General features: G+C 36.5%; 2 protein-coding genes across 8 annotated transcripts; one reads left to right on the top strand and one right to left on the bottom strand.

Annotated features, from left to right (window-relative positions):
- Nucleotides 1-330: 330 nt before the first annotated feature.
- On the top strand, nucleotides 331-3,368 carry LOC143445934 (tRNA (guanine(37)-N(1))-methyltransferase-like). Its single transcript, XM_076945344.1, has 8 exons — nucleotides 331-599; nucleotides 1,295-1,546; nucleotides 1,730-1,892; nucleotides 2,070-2,231; nucleotides 2,318-2,441; nucleotides 2,516-2,660; nucleotides 2,793-2,950; nucleotides 3,020-3,368. The coding sequence occupies exons 1-8, from the start codon at nucleotides 487-489 to the stop codon at nucleotides 3,205-3,207; spliced, it is 1,305 nt and encodes a 434-aa protein (XP_076801459.1). The 5' UTR covers nucleotides 331-486; the 3' UTR covers nucleotides 3,208-3,368.
- A 31-nt stretch (nucleotides 3,369-3,399) lies between these two features.
- On the bottom strand, nucleotides 3,400-19,157 carry LOC143445932 (neural cell adhesion molecule 2-like). 7 transcript variants are annotated; one of them, XM_076945337.1, is made up of 25 exons: nucleotides 18,483-19,157; nucleotides 14,587-14,741; nucleotides 14,218-14,362; nucleotides 13,902-14,048; nucleotides 13,648-13,785; nucleotides 13,369-13,471; nucleotides 12,784-12,872; nucleotides 12,625-12,717; nucleotides 10,954-11,090; nucleotides 10,686-10,842; nucleotides 10,186-10,457; nucleotides 9,939-10,064; nucleotides 9,609-9,747; nucleotides 9,304-9,456; nucleotides 9,059-9,180; nucleotides 8,739-8,823; nucleotides 8,420-8,512; nucleotides 7,935-8,123; nucleotides 6,905-7,120; nucleotides 6,427-6,615; nucleotides 5,864-5,980; nucleotides 5,432-5,555; nucleotides 5,014-5,109; nucleotides 4,444-4,551; nucleotides 3,400-4,165 (listed from the first exon to the last, which is right to left on the bottom strand). In XM_076945337.1, the coding sequence occupies exons 1-25, from the start codon at nucleotides 18,544-18,546 to the stop codon at nucleotides 4,093-4,095; spliced, it is 3,330 nt and encodes a 1,109-aa protein (XP_076801452.1). In that variant the 5' UTR covers nucleotides 18,547-19,157; the 3' UTR covers nucleotides 3,400-4,092. The 7 variants fall into 7 exon arrangements, with proteins under 7 accessions (XP_076801452.1, XP_076801453.1, XP_076801455.1 ...); XM_076945338.1 differs by having other exon boundaries at nucleotides 6,905-7,105; XM_076945340.1 differs by lacking the exon at nucleotides 18,483-19,157 and adding an exon at nucleotides 15,677-15,830.
- Nucleotides 19,158-23,215: the final 4,058 nt, after the last annotated feature.

The following is a 23,215-nucleotide window of genomic DNA, read 5'->3' as shown; positions in this document are numbered from 1 at the left end:
TTTATCTAGATTCTAGAATTCCATTGGGTCGGTACAGTATTTGAAGCAATGTGTGGTTGATTTGAATGTCCAGTTGCTAACGTCTGAATATATATTTGATAAACAGTCGTATATCCATTTTCTTACATTACTAAGTGATATTTCGAGTGATATGAGTTTATTTATAGTTAAAGAAACATAAAAAATATTTGTCTTATGCACATTCACTTTTGCGTTAAATCCAAAAAGCAAAATGCGGTGCAATCCCTTACAAAAACCATAGAAAAAAGTTCGTTTGAAGGGTATTTCCCGTTGTAAACACACTGTCAGATGCAAACACGCATTTCCAAGTCCAGAGATGATGGGATACAAGTGCACAACCAATTGAGGTCACAATTTGAGTAACTAAGGTTTAGTATACTGGGGCCTGTGGTTGTGTACTTGTGCACTAGACCTAGATATAGTTACAACCTTGAATATTTGATCAGGTTTAGGCCTAGTTGAGGTATGATATGTAGGTTACGCCAGACTTTTGCAAAATATCGCACAAGTGCAGTTACCCAGGGCAACGTTATGCTTGCTCCTCCACCGTCCGTGAAAGGAATGACTGTTTTGGACAGGTAAAGTTCTTTGATGATTTTTTCAAAAGATTTATGACCAATGGGAAAGAAATTAGAAAAAAATTGTGCAGCTTGCGTTGTACTTCTGCCAGTTTGAGCTGTTTTGTAAATGGTATTTACATTAATTTTCTTCAAGAGTTTGCTCCTGCAAGTAATGATAATTGTGAATATTGTAAGTTTGGCGGTAACGTCACAACTGCAAAGTGCAGTACACTTTCCAAAGTGTTATGTGAGGGCGTATTCTACTTGAAAATTTGTATTATTTGCCAGATTTTTTGCCTTAGCAAATTGCCTATTTACAAAATTGCTGTTATGCTGTATACTCTGTTACATGTTATGATACGTTTTAAGTTTCTGTGACGCAGATTTTGCTGTTACATTTCTTGTTACATTTATTTGGTGAATAAAGGACAAAATTTCAAAAATGACCAACGTGCATAAGCTACCATAGTGGCAAGTTTGGCACCTGCACGTGCAAGGTGCTGAACTTTTTTACTTTTATGACCATTTATAACTAATAGATGAACAGCGAAAAAATGTTTGCTTGAACACAAATTTACAATAAACACACAAAGAATTAAGGCTTCAGTGCCGTCACGCCAAAATGCGCAGCTTTGCACGCTTGAGTTCTCGTCGAAAACTGCCGTACTTTCCAGTCAGGAATTCATATTATTGCCTAATGTATGTATTTGCAGAAATGCGTTTCAAAGAAAGATTTCCTTTCCTTCATTGCTTGTTCCTGTTGAAGCAATAAAACAATGCAAGAAGTTGCTGAAAAGTAAATTGCCGTCACTTAATATGAAGACTGTGATTAATCCACCAGATGGCAGCAAGGGGTACAAGATGTTTTTGCTTGACCCTGATAAAACTTTCCTGGAAGATGAAATGAAAATTCTTGAAAGTCACGGAGTCGTAAACAAAGTCTGCTATCATGACATAGAAATTGGGTACATACTGCGTAGACGCATAAAGTGGAAAAAATTCAGTGCCAATTAATAATAATCTTTTCAAAATTGTTTCTTTTGCCCAAATTATTGCTGTATAACGAAATTGAATTTTAAAGTTAAGCACAGGTACTGTTTACTTCAGATTTATATGAAAAGCAAATAATGTTGCAAATGTGTTCTCAGGTATGACCACTACAGAGTTCGCGATATCATGGATGCCATTATTCCCAAGGATCCATCATCTGTGGAGGGCAGCGCTTCACCAGCAGGATTTTCAACTATTGGACATATCGTCCACCTTAATCTTCGTGAACATCAGTTGCCATTTAAGAAAATCATTGGCCAGGTAGAGTTTTTCGGGTTTCGATCTTTGGAAGTTATCGAAAAATTTGTTGAAGATTGATCAAAAATTGCGTTTGATTTACTGTATATCGATTGTTAGGTGTTTAATTTGATAGTACATTGTAGCTTTAACATTCTAGAAGAATATCATATAAGTGTAGAAAAAATGAGTATGCTGCAGGTGTTTTTGGACAAAGTGGTGAACGCACGCACAATTGTGCACAAGATACAGAATATTGACAACGAATATCGGAACCTTGAAATGGAAGTTTTAGCCGGAGAAGATAATTTCATCACAAGAGTCGTTGAATATAATCGTATATTTGAATTTGACTTTTCAAAGGTAGTTCAAACAAGGTCATTTGACTATGCTGTGTTATTGACTACAACGATTCAGTCGTTTTAATTATATGTTTTCTCTGTATTTAGGTGTTTTGGAATCCTCGTCTTTCAACCGAGCACCATCGCATCGCAGGGATCATCTCAAAGAAAGAGATTGTGTTTGATGTTTGTGCTGGTGTCGGCCCATTTGCTATTCCACTTGCTAGGAAAGGTTGCTGTTGAGATAATGATGGTCTTGCCTGTTTGTTGTCGGAGCAGTCTGGTCTGTATGTTGATTATTTTCAGGTTGCAAAGTTTTTGCAAATGACTTGAATCCAGACTCTGTGAAGTGGTTGGAACATAATGCTACGTTGAATAAAACAAAGATGAAAATATCAAATTTAGACGGCCGAGCGTTTATACAAAATGAATTAAAGAAGTTTTTAATGAAGTATGTAACGTTACAGTGTTGAAGTAATGTAAGATTTTATTCTGTTATTCACCCACCAACATCTAATAATTTGTGTGTGGTCAAATTCCTGTCTATTTTACATCAAACCTAATATTTGTTTGTCATCTCCAGTAAACAAGCATCTACAACAGACAAAGTTCATATTTTGATGAACCTGCCAGGAATAGCCGTCGAGTTTCTTGATGCATTTTCCAACCTGCTGCCTTTCCAAGAAAATCTGCCTTCTGTAGTTGTTCACGTCTATTTGTTCTGCCAAAAAGATGACCAAGGTAGTATGTTGAACTCTATTATTCTAGATAGAGTTTGCAAGCTTAGAAGCTGTGCAATATTTTTTGCAGATGAAATTAAATCTCGAATACGTAAACATCTTGGACACCCTTTACCACCAGATGCCACTATACACCATGTCCGTAATGTTGCACCGAACAAAGATCAATATTACATTAGTTTTGTCGTACCGCATGAAGTTCTGTGCGGCTCACGGCATGATGAAGGCCCTGAACGTAAGAAACTGCGAGAGGAATAATTTTGATTCTCTGTTTCATTCGTTTCGTAGCTTATTTCTAATCGTATCGCAACTGCCCATTTTTTTAGTAAATGCTTCTATTGTCAATTATTGTGTTTCCATATTTGAAACCCAACCTTGACAAAAAAAACGAAGACCTAAATCTTTTTCAAAACCCAAGAGCCAAAAGAGTCACTTTTTAAAGTTGCAGGAAAAGCTGACAGAAGCATGATATTAAAATACCACAATAAACGTTTTTATGACAATATTTTACGATAATTGTTCATTGTTTTTTACGTAACACATAAGTAACAATGTAATTTAAATGACATGCAACAAAGAACATCTCAATTCATCACCACATCAATTACAGCAACGTAGGCGGGAGCCAAAAATTCATATACTGCGTACTTTTAATAACACAATTCATAAAACAGAGTTTAAAGAACGCGATAAAATAAAATGACAGTTAACAGCCAATAAAATGCAAAGTTCTACAGTAAATGAACTGATACTGTCACACAAAAAAACAAAGAATCAAAATTCTTTCCGTTGAGATTCCAATAATTTCTTTACCAAAACCAACCTAGGCAAACTGGGAACTAAAAATAGGGGCTTTCCCGTGTCTCACACTTCAGTGTTCGCTGAAGAAAACAGAAAAATTATAATTCGGGGAAAAAAAATGAACACAATAAATGGCAAAAATAGGATAACATGATGTTTCTGATTCGCCTTATTTGTCTGACGTCGTTTATTAGCACGTAAAAATGAGAATTATTATCAATGTGTTCACATCGCGTGAAGAATCCCATGAAGTGGCAATGAAATGAGATCCCAAGAACACTTGAACAACAATACAAGCAGATTATGTGCTCACACCATGATGTCATCAGTGATGATGTCGTATCATGGCAATAGTTCTTTAGTTTGTTCATCTGCTACTTCCATGGTGACATCTGCCGGTGACAATGGCTTTTGTCTGCGTGACATTCACATGATTAGCAAAGTATTTAATGAAATGAAATCATGCACCAATACTCAGGGTCCTTTGAAACAGCAAAGAACTGGCTAAAACATGGTTTTACGGAAACTGTTACCCGTAACATCAAGTTACCAAACTAAAAGTTTGAGCTGGCCTTTTCGACTAACCGCGCATTAATAGCGGGTCTTTTGTTAACTGCTTGTTGATATATAACAGAGCTGAGATCAAAGCAAATGAAGCTATCATAGCAAGACAAGAAAAACTATGTCACGTACTGGGCGCCCTCTTGTGGAGGTTGTTCCACAGTGGTGGGCTCAATTTTCGTTTCGTTCTTTTCTTCTTTATTTAATGGAGTTTCCTCATTGTCAATTCCGTGTTCATTTCTATTTTCATGAAATTCCAATGATGGTGAGATATCATTAACACTAATCCACAACATTCTGCTAGTTAGTGTAGTAACTTTTTAACTGATGCTAATAACATTATTAACTGATACTAATAACATTGTTAACTGATTCTCCACGAATTAAATAGCATTTTAAGAACGTAACACCATTATGTGTTTCTACTTCTATCTCTTCAACACAACAAACTACGAATACCGTGGATATGTTCTCCAAAATCAATGAGGAAAGCAGTTTCCTCTTTCACACAGAATTAACTTTAAATACTGCAACTTTGTTATCAAAATACACAATATGTTACGTTTCGCCAATTAGTTGTTTATAAACAAATGAGCGGATTAAGCAAGGTCTAACAAAGCACTTAACACAACATGGACTATTACGACACAATTTGGAAACCCAACGTCTGACAACATCAAAACTGACATGCAGGGAACATACTCGGCTCCATTTGCAATTGGCGCAGCATCATTAGCCAAAGGTTGTTTTTCGTTGCTCATGACAACGTTTGTGACTCCTTCTGCTTTACTGTCTTTTCTGTGATGTCACACATATTAATAAGTGATGTCATAATCGAAATATAATGATCAGTGATGATTAATGTAATGATGGTGTTTGGATGTATTAGAAAGTGAACGGCGAATCAAAACCTGATTTCACCTGTATGTGCCTTTTCTGTGCCAAGACAGAAAACAGACGGGTTTACAAACAAATAATTGCCATCATTAGAAACGCAACAACGCATTGTCAACTATTGGAGTAAAGTACTCATGGATGTGGAAGAGTTATAATAAAGTTCATCGGTGCAAACTTGCTGGGTTAAGTGTCGGATGAATAATATTTGGAAATATGAACTCACCTGAACTCTGCGGAACCTTCCTCGAGCTCCTTGGCATTGCCCTCACCAGCACTAGAGGGCGCACAAGTGTGGGAATATATGAAGTGTGAGACGCCGTAGTGACGTTGCATGCACAGCGAGAGGTCTGCATAAAAAAGTTGACGAAAGCTTTGTCTTAGAATAGGTAAGCCTAATAAGGTAGTTCTGGGAAATATTTCACCACGTGTTTCCAAAAGACAAGTGAGAATCATTTTCCTATCACCCTGACAGGTAGATTGTTTGTGCATATTATATGAGTCTTATGAAGCATTGTGACCACAGAATGCATTTGGAGATGAGTCTTATGGTAAATGACATCATGTACTGTGGATATAATCACAATACCCACGGCGATGGACAAGTGTTTTACTGAGATTATCAAATGTCTTTAACTCACATAAAAGAGACACTCACCGACCACGATGATGAGCACAACTACGGCGACAACAATGATAATAATCGCAACCAAGCCTACTCCTCCACTTCGAGGACCAACGTCGCCACTCTTCTCTTGAGGAGACTTTGTGGGAACTTTAAAACAAAAAAATTCTGTTTCCCACATGTTTGTATGCATTGTACACTTAAAGGTTTTTTTGGGGATCGAAACAATTTCTTAAATTTTCCCTAAGGTCTCCTAAAACATATACTTCGGCAACTGAAGCAAAAAGTTAGCAGTTGGTCATTAAAAGTAGCGGTCAAAGTCAAAACTTTAAAAACCTTGTGTACGAACTGCTTAGTTATAAATTTAAAACTGTAGTTTTACAAGCATTTACACTCCACAAAACTAAAAATCCCATTGAAAGTTATTGTAAAATTCACACATTAGTCAATTTTAAACTGTGAGAAAAGTCAACCATGTGCAGAAGTGCGCTTGTGCTTATATTTATTTTACTTGCGGTCAGAAATATCCTGCTGGTGATACTCAAAAATTCTTGATTTGGGTCTGAAAAATTTTTTAATTCGTTAATGTTACAAACCTGCCAATGAGATGTTTTCAGTGGAATTCAACGAGTTTATTCTGAAACCACGGTCTCTGATTGGATAGTTCTTTGTGACTTGTTTCTCAGTGACTGTGTCATTTCTGTAACCATCCTCAAACTGATCTTTTTGGCTCGCCTTACCACCCGAGTCATCTGGCTTTTTGTCGAAATGAGTCAAACCACCGTCTAAGCCAAAGTCATTTCCTGCATCAAGTCTTTTAACATCTACCGACTATCTTTCTTATCTCTCACACAGCAATGCTAAGCATTTAAAGCTTGAAAAACCCTTTGCTATAAATGAAGATTATATGTTAACCGAAAAACACTACATCCTTATCACTGCACTAACTTGTCTCACTGAATGTAAAATAGCTTAGTACTGCATGCCACATTTAAGCTACTTATGACAAATATCTAATTGATGGTACTGAGAACTCCCTGAAAAAATCTGATTTTCCCTGTAGATGTCACCAACCTGTGGTAAAGACCTTTGCCGAGACATTGGTTGGATATATTCTGAAAACTGGGTCTCTGATTGGATAATTCTTTGTGACTCGTGGCTCAGTGATCCTGGCATTTCTGTAACTTTCCTCAAACTGATCTTTTTGACTTTCCTCAGCACTCGAGTCATTTTGCTTTTCCTTCGAACCAGTCATCTGGCCACCAAGCACATTTTCTGCAGCAAAACTTTCTACAGTGAAAGCTCGATAAGTTGAAGTTGACGCGACTCATTAAATCACTTTAATTTAGCTATAGCTGATACAAAGATCAGCAAAAAGTCTGATAACCAGGGCTTCTCAAACTGTGGGTTGCGACCCGCTTGGGGTCGCATAATGTAATTTTGAAGTCATGAAAGAAATTTAATTTTTATAAATTGAATTGTTTTTTGTTAATTTTTTATTCGTTTTACTGCTTCCATTACAAGATTCTTTTATTACTGTAGGCTACGGTCACTGTACTTCATTAGACTGTGTGCACTTGTATGATTTTGCCAGAGACAAAAATACTACTTGATATTTATAATTGGACGCTTATTGTTTTAGCATCATTAACATATAGGCTACCTCTCAAGGGGTCGCACAGAAATTTCTTTTCTAAAATGGGGTCGCAGAACCAAAAAGTTTGATAAACCCTCTGTGAAACAACCAACTAAAAATAAAAGTCTTGGCACATGCACAGAAGTATCTCTATGTGCACTTGGTCATGATATGATAAGAGAATTTTTACCAATTAACCAACAACAAGCTCTTTTCCTGCATTCAAATTAGAGATTCAAGCTAACTTGCATTTAACAGGCGTTTTATTTCGACCAGTAAAGCCATTTTGACTTATCTAAAATCTGGAATTAAAATAGTTTCACAATAGAGCTTTCACTGTATAACTCGTGTTTTAATTACTATATCTTTCTTAAATATTTTACTGCAATGCTGCGTAATAAGGTAACTCAATGTATATTGTACAACCTGCAGCGTATGAATGTTTTTTACCTTGCAAATGACACAAACCTGGAAATAAGTTGCTTTTACTGACATTCTTTGAGTCCGTTCTGAAAGCAGGGTCTCCGATTGGATAATTTTTTGTGACTTGTGGCTCAGTGACTCTGTCATTTCTGTAACTTTCCTCAAACTGATCATTTTTACTTTCCTCGGCGCTCGAGTCATCCAGCTTTTTGTCCAAATGAGCAAACTGACCATCTAAGCCAAGGACATTTTCTGCTTCAAATCTCTCGATACCTATCAACTATCTTCCTTATCTCTCACACTGTAGTGTTAAGCATTTAAGCTGGATATGAGGCTTACTTATTTTTCTTGGCATTTAAAGCTAAACTCAATTCAGGGAAATCTTAACATCAAACTAAATGTAACAGTTTTAAAAAAAGATTCATTTTAGTTAAACAGCTGCATTGCGATTGAAAAAGAAAGAAAAACTTTGATAAGATACAACAAAATATTTCAAAGTTGGCAAAAAGAAAAGAAAAACCACCACCCACCTGCACCAGTGGTGAAGTTATAGACAGCTGTGGCTGTTCCGACTTCATTGTAAATCACTAACTTAACCTCATAGTTGGTTTGAGGCGTAAGATCTTTAACAACAATGATAAAAGTGAAGACAGTTCTTGTACTTCATGAAAAACGCGTAACTTCTACATGTATTTGCAAACTTAATTATTGGACTACATGATATCATATGAATTCTAAATGTTTAATAAACCGAACAAACTCTACATCAAAGATATTAGGAAACATAATGACAAAATGATTTGGCTCTAGTGTTTGTTTTATGTTTGACTTGCAACCTTTAACACTTGCCTTTTAGATCATATTTCTTTGACAAAAATTCATCATCAGTGCTCATGATAATGATTGGTCCCATACTCGAATTCATGGCATTAAACTGTGTAAAACATATTTTCATTAATAACAATAATGCGATAATAAAATGAATGCCAAAAAAAGATTAAAAAACAATTTTGAGCAAAGCATGTCTTATTTCATGCTCATGCTAATGGGTAGAGTAGCGCGACAAATCAAACTCATCAATTCCGAGAATTAGAGTTGCAGTATAACCATTAAATACTGCTTTAGGAATGAAATAAAATGATAAAAGCAAAGCATTTGTAAAGGCTCACCGGCTTGTATAATATTTCTATCTTCTGAAAGTTGCCACCGCCAGACTCGCCGAGTTCCCATTCAACGGTGTAACGATCGTGGGATGGGGAATTGTCCTTCGGTTTCACTGCTTCGGGGGAGTCTTAATTGAGACCGGATTTCAATAAAAATAGTTGTTAGCCAAATTATTTAAACAAAAGAAGAAATACAAATCACAATTTTAAAGAAAACCACTTAGAGCTTCCTAAATTCAGCTAAACTGCACCTATTCTTTCAGTTTTAAAAGGTTGGGGCTTGTTTGGTTCGCCAAGACCCTGGCAATTTTCAGCACGAACTTTCACAAAGTAGTTGGTGTCATGGTTGAGGTCAGTGAACTCCTCTTGTATGACTGCACCAGGATTACTTCCAATCATTTCATCTGAAACAACAATCAGGTAGCATTGTTGAAGTCAGTGTCAGGCATATAACAGGCCCCGTTGTTTCTTCCTTTTCCAGACCAAAGACCGAGTTGAATAAGAAGTCCATAAAAAACGCTTAAAAATAAATTTCAAAAGTAAATTCAAAAATAACCTGCATCAATTGTCCTGGTGATTACGGAATCCCCACCTCCCACCTCCTCGACCTCCACGGTGTACGAGATAATCCTCACCGGGATGTCACTCGGTGGGGAAAAGTTGACTAACACTGTAGTCGTGGACAAGTCGGTTACCTGGACAGTACCATAGTTGTATATTTGCTCGCTTGCTAGTCATTCTACGCACTTGGCAATTTCATTAACTGCTTTAATCTGTCAATGCTAACGCTGCTTCAGTTAAACTTACTGCGTGTTTCAAGAGTCAAAAAAAATGCACAAGTTATAGCATTACCCAAAAGAGGCCACGATTGACTGGCATGACTTACCGTAACTTTTCGAGGTACGCCAGGCTTTTGGGCTTCCACCAGCTCAGCCGATGCCATGTTCTCACCCTGGCTGTTGTTGGCCTTGCAGTAATACTCACCGAATGACTGTGCTGTGACATTTTTAATCTGCAGCAATACATACATTGATGAAAAATGTGTTGTTATTCTTGAGTTAGACTCCAGGTTATTATCAAGTGCACTAAATAATCTTAAATGCGACGACATGTCAGTGTTTAATGAAACTTACGTCTAAAATCAACATTCTGTTCTTAGTGGAAACAACAAAATTCTGATCAAGTTGGAGTGGTTTGAATGATGCGTTGACGCAGTCGGGGCAAGGAGGGGCAGAAGATTTGGACACAAATTCACCAAACATCGTTTCCCACTCCTGCTGCCCCTCATTCACAATTTGCCCCCAAACTAAGTCTGGATCTGGGTTGGCGTCGAAACTGCAAACTATCTGGGCTGACTGGCCAGTGCATCTTGACACTGTTGGAAGGGTTTTATTTTGCGGGGCGTCTGAAATAAAAAGTGAAACTTCAAATACGTTGAATGTTCACTTCAAGTTTTAGTTCCAGCAAGCATGGATTTTTTGCGAATAATTTGACAAATAGAATCATCTTAAACTATCTTTTGTAGTTTTATATTAACTGTGGGTTGCGGTTCCCGCTGTTACGCCAACGTCATTTACTGTAATAATCATGCTTATAGAAGAAAAAGCATTAGAAATACATTGCGATTGCTTACACAGCACATCCAGGTTTAAGTTTTCCGACACAGTTCCAGCGTCATTAGTCGCTACACATTCATACTGTCCTCTGTCTTCAATCGATGCATGATTGAAGCTTAGTCTGGCATAACCTTCGTCATATTCAGCACTTACACTGCCCGGACTCTGTGTGACCTGAGTGATTGACAAACAAAATACTGAAACCTGTAAAATTCTGCTTAAAATCGGGACATTATTGAACTAATTTGGTGAAGTTAACAATTTGTAAGGACAGCAAAAGATTACCAGTGACATGTTCACATATACGCCGCTTTTGTAGAAATGGACCGTTGGTGTTGGTTTCCCGCTTGCTTCACAGGAGAGTGTCGCCTCACCGCCCACGCTGACCTTGTCATCATTCGAATGTAGAATGGTTGGAGGTACTAAATGCATTGAGACATGTTGAGGTGTGAGAGCGTATCAAGTGGGTTATTACACAACACAACATATAAATTTTTACTAAAACTTACAAATATGACCGTGTTTGTGGACATGAAACTGAGTCAGTACAAAAAAGTCACTGTGTGAAGTTATATTGGAGAAATTGAGCTTAACACGTCAGAGCATTGACACGAAGTGGGTCTTTGTGTAAACCACACCCTACAGAGACAGCTGGACACTGTTCACTTACACAGGTCCCAAGAGATGTTTCTGAGCAGTGAAATCTTTATCACAAAGGTCATACCAATGCAAATAAATAGCATCTTAATAACCGTTTAAAAAAAATGCCCAAAAACATAACCAATGAAGCCGGCTGCATATAGTGAGTTTTGCATAACATCAGCGTTTCGTAAGAAATTGAGTTTCCAAGCCCTAAATGAGGTCATTACTCATACACTGTTAACTTGATATGCTTCATCTTAATTGTCCTCCTTCTAGCCCTGTGGGAATATCACTAAGAGCCAACAGAAAACAAGCTCTGCACCTCTATTTACAATAAACTCAAGTTTAAGAAATTCTGTGCTGCTTCAAAACCCTATCAATGAACTTTCATGGAATGAAATCACAAACAACTTGTTTATTTGATATTCCTGTAATATGGGGCAAGGGGATTTGGACTTGTCAAAGGCAGAATGTGTTCACAAAAGGCACACGCCCAAAGTAAAAAAAATGACACAAAAACATCCAAAAAATAAGTTTACATCTTAACCAAGGCCTGCGTATAAGTTTGGTTTAAAAAGCAAATGTGCCCGATCTTTGTGATCAATATCTCATTAAGGTGAAAATCAATACTTCAATAAAATGCTTAGAAAGCGACAAAACAGACAACTTGAAGCCGAGAGATGTTCAAAGTGCTGCTTTCTGCTCAGCAAAGTTTTCTTTTTACAAAAATGTTTCAACCATTGGTCTTGATGCAGTCGAATGACATGTGAAGTGAACCGTGCAAGCTCTTGTGTAACTTGTGTTTTCAATTCTAATACAATAATTCAAAAACTTCTCAAAGAAAAAAATTTGTTTTTATGAAATTATTCCAATAAAAATTTAACTGAAATAAAAATTATAAGGATGACAACACATGTCTGAAGATAAGTAAAGCACAGGATGAAATCATCCAATCAATGAGACTCTGCATTTGCCTTGAGCTTTTTAAATAATTCATAAAGCCATAAAGACACGTTGCAAACGCACCAGGTTTTATTTTGGTTAAATGCACACATGGCAAGGAACATTCCATTTCTCCTACCCTCCATACAATTTCAAATAAAATGTAAAATAAAGAGGTATTAAAAGAGAAACATATTTTCCCCACAGCTGGGTATCAGTTTGACAAAATGGTTTAAACAGGAGACCTGAATTTTAACTTATTCCGCCAATTCAAGGAAGAATATCCAATATTCATTTCAAAGTTTATTCAATTTTAAATAAAAAATCAAACTGACAAATAACTTGAGGTTAAATACAAATGTTTATTAATACCTTGGACAACGACATCGGTCGTGCCATTAATATTCCCCCGCTTGTTGCGCACCTCGCATACGTATCTCCCCTCATCTGCTAATGTGACGTTAACTGCAAAAAAGTGTTTCAATGTTAACAGCAGTTTTTCAAGAATTGATAAAACAGTCAAGTCCTTACCCAACGCTAACTTGGCGCCACCATCTTCTACACCAAAAGTGATCACAGTCTGTTGCTTAGTGCTATTGACCACTGTTTCACGGTACCACCTGCAAAAACGTATCAAACAGTTTGCTTACAAATTTCAAATTTAACTTTGCAGGCTGTCGGCCAAGCATTGCACATCGCTGAAAATGTGTCGCTACGATCATTGAATTTTGCAGTTGTTGGTGTGACGCAGTATCATTAAGCTTACCCCGCACTTTGACATTAAAACTACACACTGTGCACAAACATACACTGAGTGTATATATTTTTATGAGCCATGTTTCCCAAGAATTGAATGTAAAATTAAAAAACAAGCTTCCTTAAACTTACAAGAGCAATAAAGATTTATGATTTTTTTAATATTCTATCGTAGGTTGAGTTATTTCAAAACAAGGAAAATGAGATTGTGAGCTGCAACAATGGTTTGCAACGTGAAAAAGTTGACAAAATGTTCGAAGAATGTTGTTTTAAAGCCAATTAAGCTACTGTAGAACCAGCATAAATTAAAAGACGAAACAGATCTAGAGCAATTTCTACAAAGAAACTGGCCATGCTTACGTGTAGGATGGATCGGGTTCCGCATTTGCATGGCAGCTTAGCTTTGTACTGTCTCCCAAGTTCAATGTTTCAGCTTCCTTTACTTTAAGATTCTTCGGGGCAACTTTCATAAAAAGTAAAATTTTGAATTTATAACAAATATAATGAAATAGTTGCCGTTGTCGTTGTCTAAATCTGCCACAAGCGTATAAATATGTGTAATAAAACCAATAAATACATCTATATAAAAAAGTTTATAGAAAAGACATCACGCAATTAACTAATGATAGACATGCTTACATTCAACGTCAACAGTAAACTTTTGTTTTATAAGCTGGGTTTGAAAGTCTTCGATGGCCCTGCAGACATAGACACCCTCATCAGACTTTTTTATTCTCCTTATGACAAGATTCCCATCAGGATTTACATAGATGCGACCTGAATGGTGAAAAGTTGCAATGACGTGATGGATTTCAAAATCACAAACAAACACCCACAAAACAGTACATTATTTATGGTATCACAGTGCTAAGCACAACTTCTTCTGAACTCACTTGAATTTGTGCCATCCAAACCCTTTTTCTCTTTCAACCATTTAATCTCCTTCGGTCCAGGGTTACCTTGCACTTCACACACCACCTCAGCATCTTGGCCTCTTTCAAATGCTTGTCTCTCTTTGATATTGACAAACTCTAATTCCTCTGTTGAAACATAAGACACCGTACATAACACTTGTATCAATGCTAACACGATAACAAAGTATACCAAAGATCAACTATGAAGAAACCATTTAGTCAGTATTGGTCTTGGTTAATGGATTTAGCAAATCATATCAAGCTACCAAGTTAAACGAAAAGGAATAGCACATACTATAAACACGTAGTTCTCCAAAGACTGTTACAGATTGATTTAAGTTTGTATTGTAACCATTGCAGGAGTATCGCCCATTCATGTGACTTTTAGGATCCGTAAAGATAAGTCGGATGGATTTCTTCTCGGTTTCGATATTCATCCCCTTTAAGCAGCAAAGAACGCATAAGCACTACTTTCAGTTCTTCTTGCGAACATGAGGCAACGTCATTTCATTATGTTGTCCAGGCTCAGCAGCCATTGGACTGCGCTTGCATTGGACGTCACGGAGTCCAATGCCCAATTCAACGTTGTTAGATTAATTTCGGTTCAAGACGCATGAGAGCAAAAATAGTGCAATAAAGAGTGAAATAAATGTTCATCACGTACCTTCGCATCAGATGTAATTTCATTTTGATCTGGATCGAGCCACTTGACATTTGTGATGGAATTTGCATGCGAACAGGTGAGAAATGAGGTTCCTTTCTCGTCAACTACAGCCAGCTTTGGTCGCACCTTGAGCTCGAGCAAATCATCTTCGGCGACTAAAGAAAAAACACAAAAAATGCAATTTTTACTAGAAACCAGTGTAATCCAGAAAGCAAGTTGGAAAAGAAAAGTTTTAAGTTGTCAGGGTCTCAGTGCCAAATTTTATGTGATCCAGCATAAAAATAAAAAGATTGTTTTGACAACATCACAGTACCACGGGGAGTAAGACTAATTTATACAAGCCATAATTTAAATGACAAGCAATTTTAAGGTTTAGTAACCTTGTGCTTGTCAATGTTAAGGCCACAGTGGAAAAGGAATTATGACATCATAATCTCTCAGTCTTTAACAGCATGCACAAGCAAACAAGAGAATTTTTTAGAATAAGTTTTAATCCACATTTGCGCTATACATTGCCACAGGAAAGAAACAGCTGCTTTGAAAACAACAACTCGTGGAGATAATCAATTGCTTGATTAAATTATAATACAACATTGGCAGTTGCAGATATTTACTGCTTGGCTACAGCATAATTATTTCTACAGTTTAGTGACTAATACTTCTATACCCAGTCATGCAATACACTGTTGATGTATAATGATAGATTACAACACAGCCGGAAAAACAAGTAGGTTTACGGCAACATGTACAACTACAAAACAGACATGATTGAGTGCCCAAGGACTAACCAAGTAAACCCTCTCGTAGCTAAAAGCACATCATAGACTAGTCTTTAAAAATTCATGAAAGTTTTAAAAAACCATTACGTCATACAAAGGGAGTGAGCTTAAAGTAGTATTTTTTCAGCCAGTATGAATAAAAGTAAACACAATTTGCTTTAAGAACCCTGTCATGTTTCCTTGTTATCAGGGTCAAAACAAAAACATTGTGCTTTTACGGTGGTTGAGAAAGGTCGAAGGTTACTATAATGTTACATAATCAAGCTTTAGCACACAAGGTAAATTTGGAACACCAAAACTAGATGTTATACCTTTGTGTCAATGCAGATATAAGCACAAGTGCATTATTTTTTTCTTTGCAGACTATGGTATGTCCCTTTGTAACAGAGTAATCTATTGAATACGTGTCCAAAATATAGGATACATTCTTTGCTGATCAGCAAATTTCAACTGAACAATTGAAATGTTTAAAGTAATGACTTCCGTTACTACTTAGAAAATGGTAAAACTGGATAGTAAACACTTGGTTTGATTTATACAAACGTAGTTGAGTCAGTTATTGCTGTTGTCCAGATAGCCTAAGCATAATGACTGAATATGGTTCAATTAGAATAATGGATAAGACTTCTAAACACAAATTGTTTTCATATCCTGCCCGCGGGAATTTATATACAAAAGCAATAAGGTGATTCCCCTTTAATGAAACCTTGTTCGAAGTGTTGTTTACACTTGTGTTGATGAGAAAACAATTTCCGAAAACAAATGAGTTATTGTCTAATGAGAGGTCCAAAGTTATTTTCTTCCAATGATATTCATGTAAGAACTCGCTCAAAACGCGCAGGAATCGATGGCATCTGTTTGATTGAACGTGATTGCGTTGGTGATCACTTTAATTGACAAATGCTTTCACTCCCCAGAGAAGTGGGGTCATTGTTCGCAAACTATCAACTGTACGATTCCGCAAATACCTCCCTGGTAAAAGAGGCGGTCGCTTTGGTCAGACGGTTCATAATTAATTAAACAACTTGGATAGGCGCTATGGGAAAGCATACTGCGAGCAACGGACCTGACACCATTACGCATATGCTCACCACAACTACATTATTTGAATGTTTGTAACACACATGTCCAACTGGAAACGTATTAGGTACCGAGCGCATCAATTAAGTCACATGAATAATTGATTTGCGACGTAACTATCAAGCAGTATGCACGTTTTTCCGTAAACAGTTGCGTTTTTTCGCTAAATTTAGGAGGTAACTTCGTGGATATAATTTTGATTTTAATGCGTTGAAATTTTGAAGAATAAAATCGAGATTATAGTCAATGCTTATCAACGCGGAGGCACGTTTCTAACGTAAATGAGAGAATAATAATGTCACATATCTTTTTCAGAGGTAAAAAGCTCCATAGGCTTACGCCTTACGCTGTGGGTGAAATTCTACCAGCAATATTGGTGGCCGATTATGCCACTCATGGGTAAGAAAGTGTTTACGTTTTGCCAAAGACTAACTATTTTTTGGGCCGTTGTCAAGGCATAGTGAGCAAAGCATTATGCTTATTTTCTTATGGACGAAATCAGAACCATGAAAGCACCTTAGTCGATATGATGACGTAGCAAACTCACCACGGGCGAAGAAAAGTTTCGACCTAAATTTCAATGATCGAATATTTAACGATTGACGCTTGATTTTATCGATTTCATTATGATAGAAGAGAGATTAATGTAAATGTAGTCTCCTCGCAAACAAATTTCGGGAAAAAAAATGTTTTTGCGTTTGTACGATGACCAATGGACTTTAGCGTGGCACACTTAATTTAAAAGCATATATAAATTGAGATTAACATTGAAAAGACATAGTTTCAATTGGAAAAAGTCTAAATTACGGAGAGTTAACCAACACATTGTACACATAAGGTATTTTTTTTAAATCTGAAGCATCACCTGTGGTCGTATCTGTTCAAAACGGGAACATTCCAAAATTTATCAAACGCAACGTCTCCGTCTCACTGGATAAGTTCGTCAATATAATATATAGCTAGCATGTATAATATTTCTTCCATAGAACGCCAAGAACTCCTTTAAGACTAGGGAATTGAATGCGTCCATCGGGATCTTTCGTTAAACGTGAAATAACGCGGGCTTTTTGATATCTCTATTAGGTTTTTATAAAGCAATCATCTTTCCAAAATCTTTATGGATTACGCCGCGTATTATCAGAAACAGGTTTCCGCTTTGCACAAGTGGGAATAAGCAAGTGCAAATATGGCCATGTTTTAGAGGGCGATAGCATCATTATGGCGCGAAACGTCAATCAAATTAGAAAAGCAGCGCTAACAAGCGATATCATGAGCTACGAAATACTTCGCTGATAGCAAGATATGCTTACTTTAAGCAAAACTCTTAATTCCGCTCAAACACTGCTAGCCACAAAGTACAAATGGTTCTATTAGTATTTCAATAATAAACATGCAAAAGTAATTTCATAAACGTATCTTGTATTCTGAAGAATTAAGAACGCAAATCATTCCTCAGTTAGATTAACTTAAATCATATTTAATATCTGGAAATATTCCCGAATTAGCGGACTAAGAAAAGCAGGAAACGCGTCAAACACATTTAATAAAACGTAATATAACATGATATTTACCAGATTACCAGCAATCTGACAAATATGTTCACAAGGCGTGCCCTGGTTCGACCCGTCGGTATATGGAGCTTAAAATTAAGCAAAAATTTCCCACACTAAAGGACAATGTGGAGATATTCCAGTATTTACTAATACGAGGAAGTGTTCAAACTTATTTACACGACGAGTCCCTTCCTCACAAAAAGCATTAAAATATAATATCATGTCATGAAAATGGTACCTATGACGAAATAGCTAAACAACAGGAAAACATAAATGCCGAACTAATCTAACCATCAAGTACATTACAGGGTACATAAACACTGATTTTAAGCCTTGACATGCTTATACTTGCTTACAATATTGCTTAAAAACACCAAGATAAACTTGCAACATTTCAGCAACGGTACTATAGCACAGGCTACTCATTTGTTTCTACAGTATTCTCACAATATATTAATCAGAGACTTTGCAATCAGATACTTACGTGTTAAGTTGCCAAGAAACGATGCCACCAATGCAAAGAGGCTAATCAATCCAATATGTGTCATGGCCACACCTTTGTCGTGTATCACAGAACGCAAATTGAAAAGTAAACTCAATTCTATCACAGTTAAGTCGTCTGTAAGAAGTCAGTAAAACCCAAGCAAGTTTAATATTTTACAAGTCTCACTTCTCCACTTGCCTTTATAAAGTGCATGACTAATTCTATAGTCTGATAAAAACAATTTAATCGGCTCTTATCATGCCAACGTCAGCCGAGAAGGCGATGGAGCCTCTTGGAGACGATCAATGGCGTTCAACGGTAGGCAAAATGTTTAAGAAAAGGGAGTTTATGACACCTCTCAAAAGTAAAAAAGGCATAAACAATTACTATTTCATCGCAGTCCGCGTAGATCATGAAAAAATTTCACATGCGGCCAGTTAGTTTTGTTTTATACTTGCAAATGGTATTTCCTAAAACCTATAGGCTAGCGCTACACCGGTACCGTAATGAAGCTATGATATCAGCTTCACAATATAACGCAGCGATTGGTTACACCTACTTAAGCAAACTGGAATGTTCTTAGTTAAAATTGCTATCTGCTAGGCTTGCAAATAACTTGCCATCGCCACGTTTCTTCCGAAACAACCTACGCAACAATTTTCATAAGACCCAAACTGGAGCTGGAAACCTGCAAGAAAATCCAACTCTGAGCTGAGTAAACGTCGTTCCTGCAGCATACGGCAAAATGCTTGTTGCGTCATAATTACTATTGATTGTAACGTTTTGGTATTTTTCATAAAAATCTTAATTGGAAAGTCAGTGTCAAGTGTCTACACAAACTCGGAGGGTTTTTTATTAGTCTCAACTTGATTTTTTGCATTATACTTACTTATGAAACAATTTTCAACCCACCATACTATAAAAAATGTGTGTCTATTCATGTTTAATACTACAATTTACTTGGACATCATTGGATTTAATTAGTTTTACTACCACAACAACCCAAGCGTCGAGACAGTCTGCATTAAAAGTAAGTCATGTGTAAACACGATACAATGTATCGCCTTCTGTAACACATGTTAGAAGCACGTAACCATTACTGCAATAATCGTCACACATGCTCTAAATGAGGTTTGTAAACAAATCGATTATAATCAAGCATATAATTAAGTTTTGAGTGACGACTAACTAATTTTATGGCGAATGTTATTGCACCAAAACATGTGCAGTCTATGGTTACCTTACCTTAAAATTAAACTTAGAGCTTGAGCTATTTGCTATTTGCTAAACTGCCCCAAAAAACATAACCTAAGTAAATAGTAGCTTTACCAGCAACTGTCAGAAACAACTAAACTTTAACTCCCAGAATAAAGTTTTCGTTATTGATTACTTTAGTCCGAAGCGGCACTGGTTTTATCGACGCGCGGCGCCTCGGCGAAGCGTGTTTTGTGTTCCATAAAGACTGGGCGAATGTGCGTGGAAAAAAGAAGATTACTGAATAATTCATAGAACGGAAAGACGGCGGCGGACAAACTTTATCGACTGATATTGTCTTCATAGCCATGAATTAGCAGTTTGCTGTCTTATATTGTGTTGTTTACATCGTTTTTATTCTGAAATTTGTTAGTGTTTTGTAGGCTGACAGCAAATTGCGTGCTTCTCAATGCATTAAATTTAAACACAAAACTGTACAAGTTATTAGCATATACATTCTTTTCAAATTTGAATTAATGTGATGAAGGCATCTTCATAAGTTGCAGCAGACCTATTTAAACTATCTGGGCATTGGCCTTGCATTAATACTGAAACTTTATTAAAAAAACTGACACGGCATTTGATAGTGAAATACATCAATCGCTCACGCAAATGTGGTTATAACAGAACTCCTTTAATCTTTAGAAGGCCATATATTGACACCCTGATAATTTAAAACGTGCCATAATTTGATCTTCAGTGCATACCACAAGCATGTTTCAGGTTCTGCTTCAAACTAAAGTCCAAAGACCGATTTACAAACCAAACGTTGTCCTACATCTACAGCTGCCGCTTGGTAACGGAAAGATGTTCTCTTAAGAAAATCCGAGCGGTGACGCTCTTGAGTAAAGTTATGAAAACTATAGCTCCGTATAGTATACTATCGTGTCTTGTCAATTCTCTTGCTCGTCAGGTCAAATTATCATTTACAGATTTACAGATTACAGATTTACTTAGGTAGATTTTGGTGTAATTCTTTTAATTCTTCGTAAGATCTCAATTTAACAAAAAATAAAATTCAATTTCAATCTTCAGCTCTTCTCGTAGCAATTCGTTCACGTAATTTGGAGAATTTTTACGTTTGTACGTTCTTGTCTTGTTTCTTTCTAAACAAAACCTTTCAGTTTCAATAATAAAATCTATGCCGGGAAGCTGGTTTAAATAATGGATTTTTCCAGGGCAAAGATATTAAACTCTCTGAATAGAATAATTGTATTATTGTATTGATAGCCTTGAGTAGTTTATAAACAGTTTTTTGTCACCTGCATTTCTCTTCTTGGCCACAGAAATACGGCGACTGGTTGAGTAAACATTAGCGTCAGTGCATGCCTTTAAATCCTTCACAACACATTCTTCCAGCGTCTATAAATAAACAAACGATCAGGGTTATCTTAGACTCAACCAAACTTTCTTGTTAAGCATCATATAGGTTAATCTGAAATGTATATAATAGAATAGAATTTCACAACAAAAACGAGTTATATTAGCTATAAAGATGGCATGGCAGAGGGTACATCCCAGTGTACAATCAGATGCAACTACGTCATCACAAGACAACGCAATCGCAAAAACTTCTTTTGTCTCACACACATGCTTTGGATGTTTGTTTGTAAGATTGTGAAAACACCAACATAGCTTGTATAGCTGGAATTGGCGGGAATTCGAGTGACGTGAAAACTTTCATCTTTTTTATGATAACGCTGTGGTCTTATAGCAGCATATTTATCAAGAATATGTTTTAATGTTGCTATTTCAAGTCATAAACTGCACAAAATGCTTCCTGTGACCCCGTGGTTGTAATGAAAAAAGGCAAGGGGGCAACGCTCCCTCTTTCCGGTGCCCCTGCATAAACTACGTCCATAGCATACAGCAGTGATTTCCAAACTGTGTGCCGCGGCACACTAGTGTGCCGCCACAGATTCTCAGGTGTGCCGCGAATCTTTTTGGAATTTTGGAAAAGAACTGTATAAATATTTAAAATAAGGCATGCAGACAAGCATATGCGACTTAAAAGCTTTCTAGCTGCTTCAATAGCTGAGAAATAAGCACATGTGACGATGCATGAAACCAATTATGGCATTGTCGATAGAGTAGGGTAATTTTTTAAAGCAACATTTCTTCTGTTGTAAGTGTGCCGCGAGCGTTTTCTAATTTTTCTAGTGTGCCACAAGCTGAAAAAGTTTGGGAACCACTGGCATACAGTTTGCTTTCTTGCCATACGTAACCCCATTTGCAAAGCTGATGTATAAAATTAAATCATTTGACCGGCCCCGATCGTGAGACAGATCTTTCAAAAAAATGATGCACCGAAGCCACAAACGAAACGCAATTTTTAGTATTATTTAATTTAAATGTTTCAGATTGTTATTCCTCTTTCCCACAACAAGTAACGTGGGAAATGCAGTCATGCGGCTATTATTTGTTCCTCTCGATCGTATTCCACAAAGCACAAAGCGGCCTTAAGTGAACAAAAGCTCATTGAATAACGAGCCAGACGGATCGGGATCTTTCTTCTAAACAGAGAATATATAAAAATAAATTTACGTAGGTTATACCAAACACTGAAATAATTACACCGCAAATTGAAAAGATTGAAAATAACCGACACTACGACATTAGCAAATTGACCCTCTGCTGTTTACACGCAGCACAGATGGCACCACGTTTAAAAGTACACTTAACTGCAAAGAAGAAAGAGATCGTGTGCAAAGGAATGTAAAGAATATTGGAGATTCAGGGAATGAGAGCTTGTTCCAGACAGGAATTTCATGTGAGAGTTTGAGCGGCTGGTTTTCAAATTGCCAACCAAACATTTTTCTCAGGTCAACAGATGAAGAAGGCTTCCTGTTATTGAGGCTTGCCCAAAGAGGTCAAGTCACTTCAGACAGATTACTTGTTAAAACCATTGAATTTAGTTTTGAATCTAATTGATCATTTTTAATGATACAAAGTTTGCCGTTTTAAAATTCTTGGTGTGTAATTATAAGATATATATTAAAGGTTCTATGCATATATAGCCGTTCTATACATTCTACATACGTATATAGCCCACACCTTATCAATGCTTAAATTCTTTTAGTTTATTCACACGCGGCCATTCTAACCTCTATCTGATGAAAAGCATCAAATTGAATTATGTATAAAGAATATACAAATAAAAAAAGACTAAAAACCATCGGCTTTTATAATTCGACCCTTTTGAACCTGCTGAACCGTTCAGTTAAAACCTGATATAAAATGTATGTGACACTATGTACCACAACTGGATCCAATACAATAACACATACCTGGGCGAGAGTATTTGACTGAAAGTTGGGCATTAAATTCATCAAAAATAAAGGCACTATAAGTAATCTAAGTTGAATATACTTATATACGAGCATTTATTTAATATTTACAGCATTTATTATTTATATTTATTATTTATGAGCAGCATTTATTACTTATTAATTATTTATTTACGAGCACCAAATCTTCAG

The sequence above is a fragment of the Clavelina lepadiformis genome, chromosome 2 (genome assembly GCF_947623445.1).
Source record: "Clavelina lepadiformis chromosome 2, kaClaLepa1.1, whole genome shotgun sequence".
Taxonomy (NCBI): domain Eukaryota; kingdom Metazoa; phylum Chordata; class Ascidiacea; order Aplousobranchia; family Clavelinidae; genus Clavelina; species Clavelina lepadiformis.
Note: the sequence above shows the minus strand (reverse complement) of the source record. Positions and strands in the feature narration are given on the sequence as shown.

Bases quoted from the DNA above. Each gene is read 5' to 3' on its own strand.
- LOC143445934 (XM_076945344.1), top strand. From the start codon at position 487: ATGATATGTAGGTTACGCCAGACTTTTGCAAAATATCGCACAAGTGCA. The intron at 600-1,294 runs GTAAAGTTCTTT...ATGTATTTGCAG, and splicing joins GGAATGACTGTTTTGGACAG to AAATGCGTTTCAAAGAAAGA. The intron at 2,951-3,019 runs GTAGTATGTTGA...TATTTTTTGCAG, and splicing joins CTGCCAAAAAGATGACCAAG to ATGAAATTAAATCTCGAATA.
- LOC143445932 (XM_076945337.1), bottom strand. From the start codon at position 18,546: ATGACACATATTGGATTGATTAGCCTCTTTGCATTGGTGGCATCGTTT. The intron at 14,049-14,217 runs GTATGTGCTATT...ATGTTTCAACAG, and splicing joins TGGAGAACTACGTGTTTATA to AGGAATTAGAGTTTGTCAAT. The intron at 12,873-13,368 runs GTAAGCATGGCC...ACGTTTTTGCAG, and splicing joins GAACCCGATCCATCCTACAC to GTGGTACCGTGAAACAGTGG.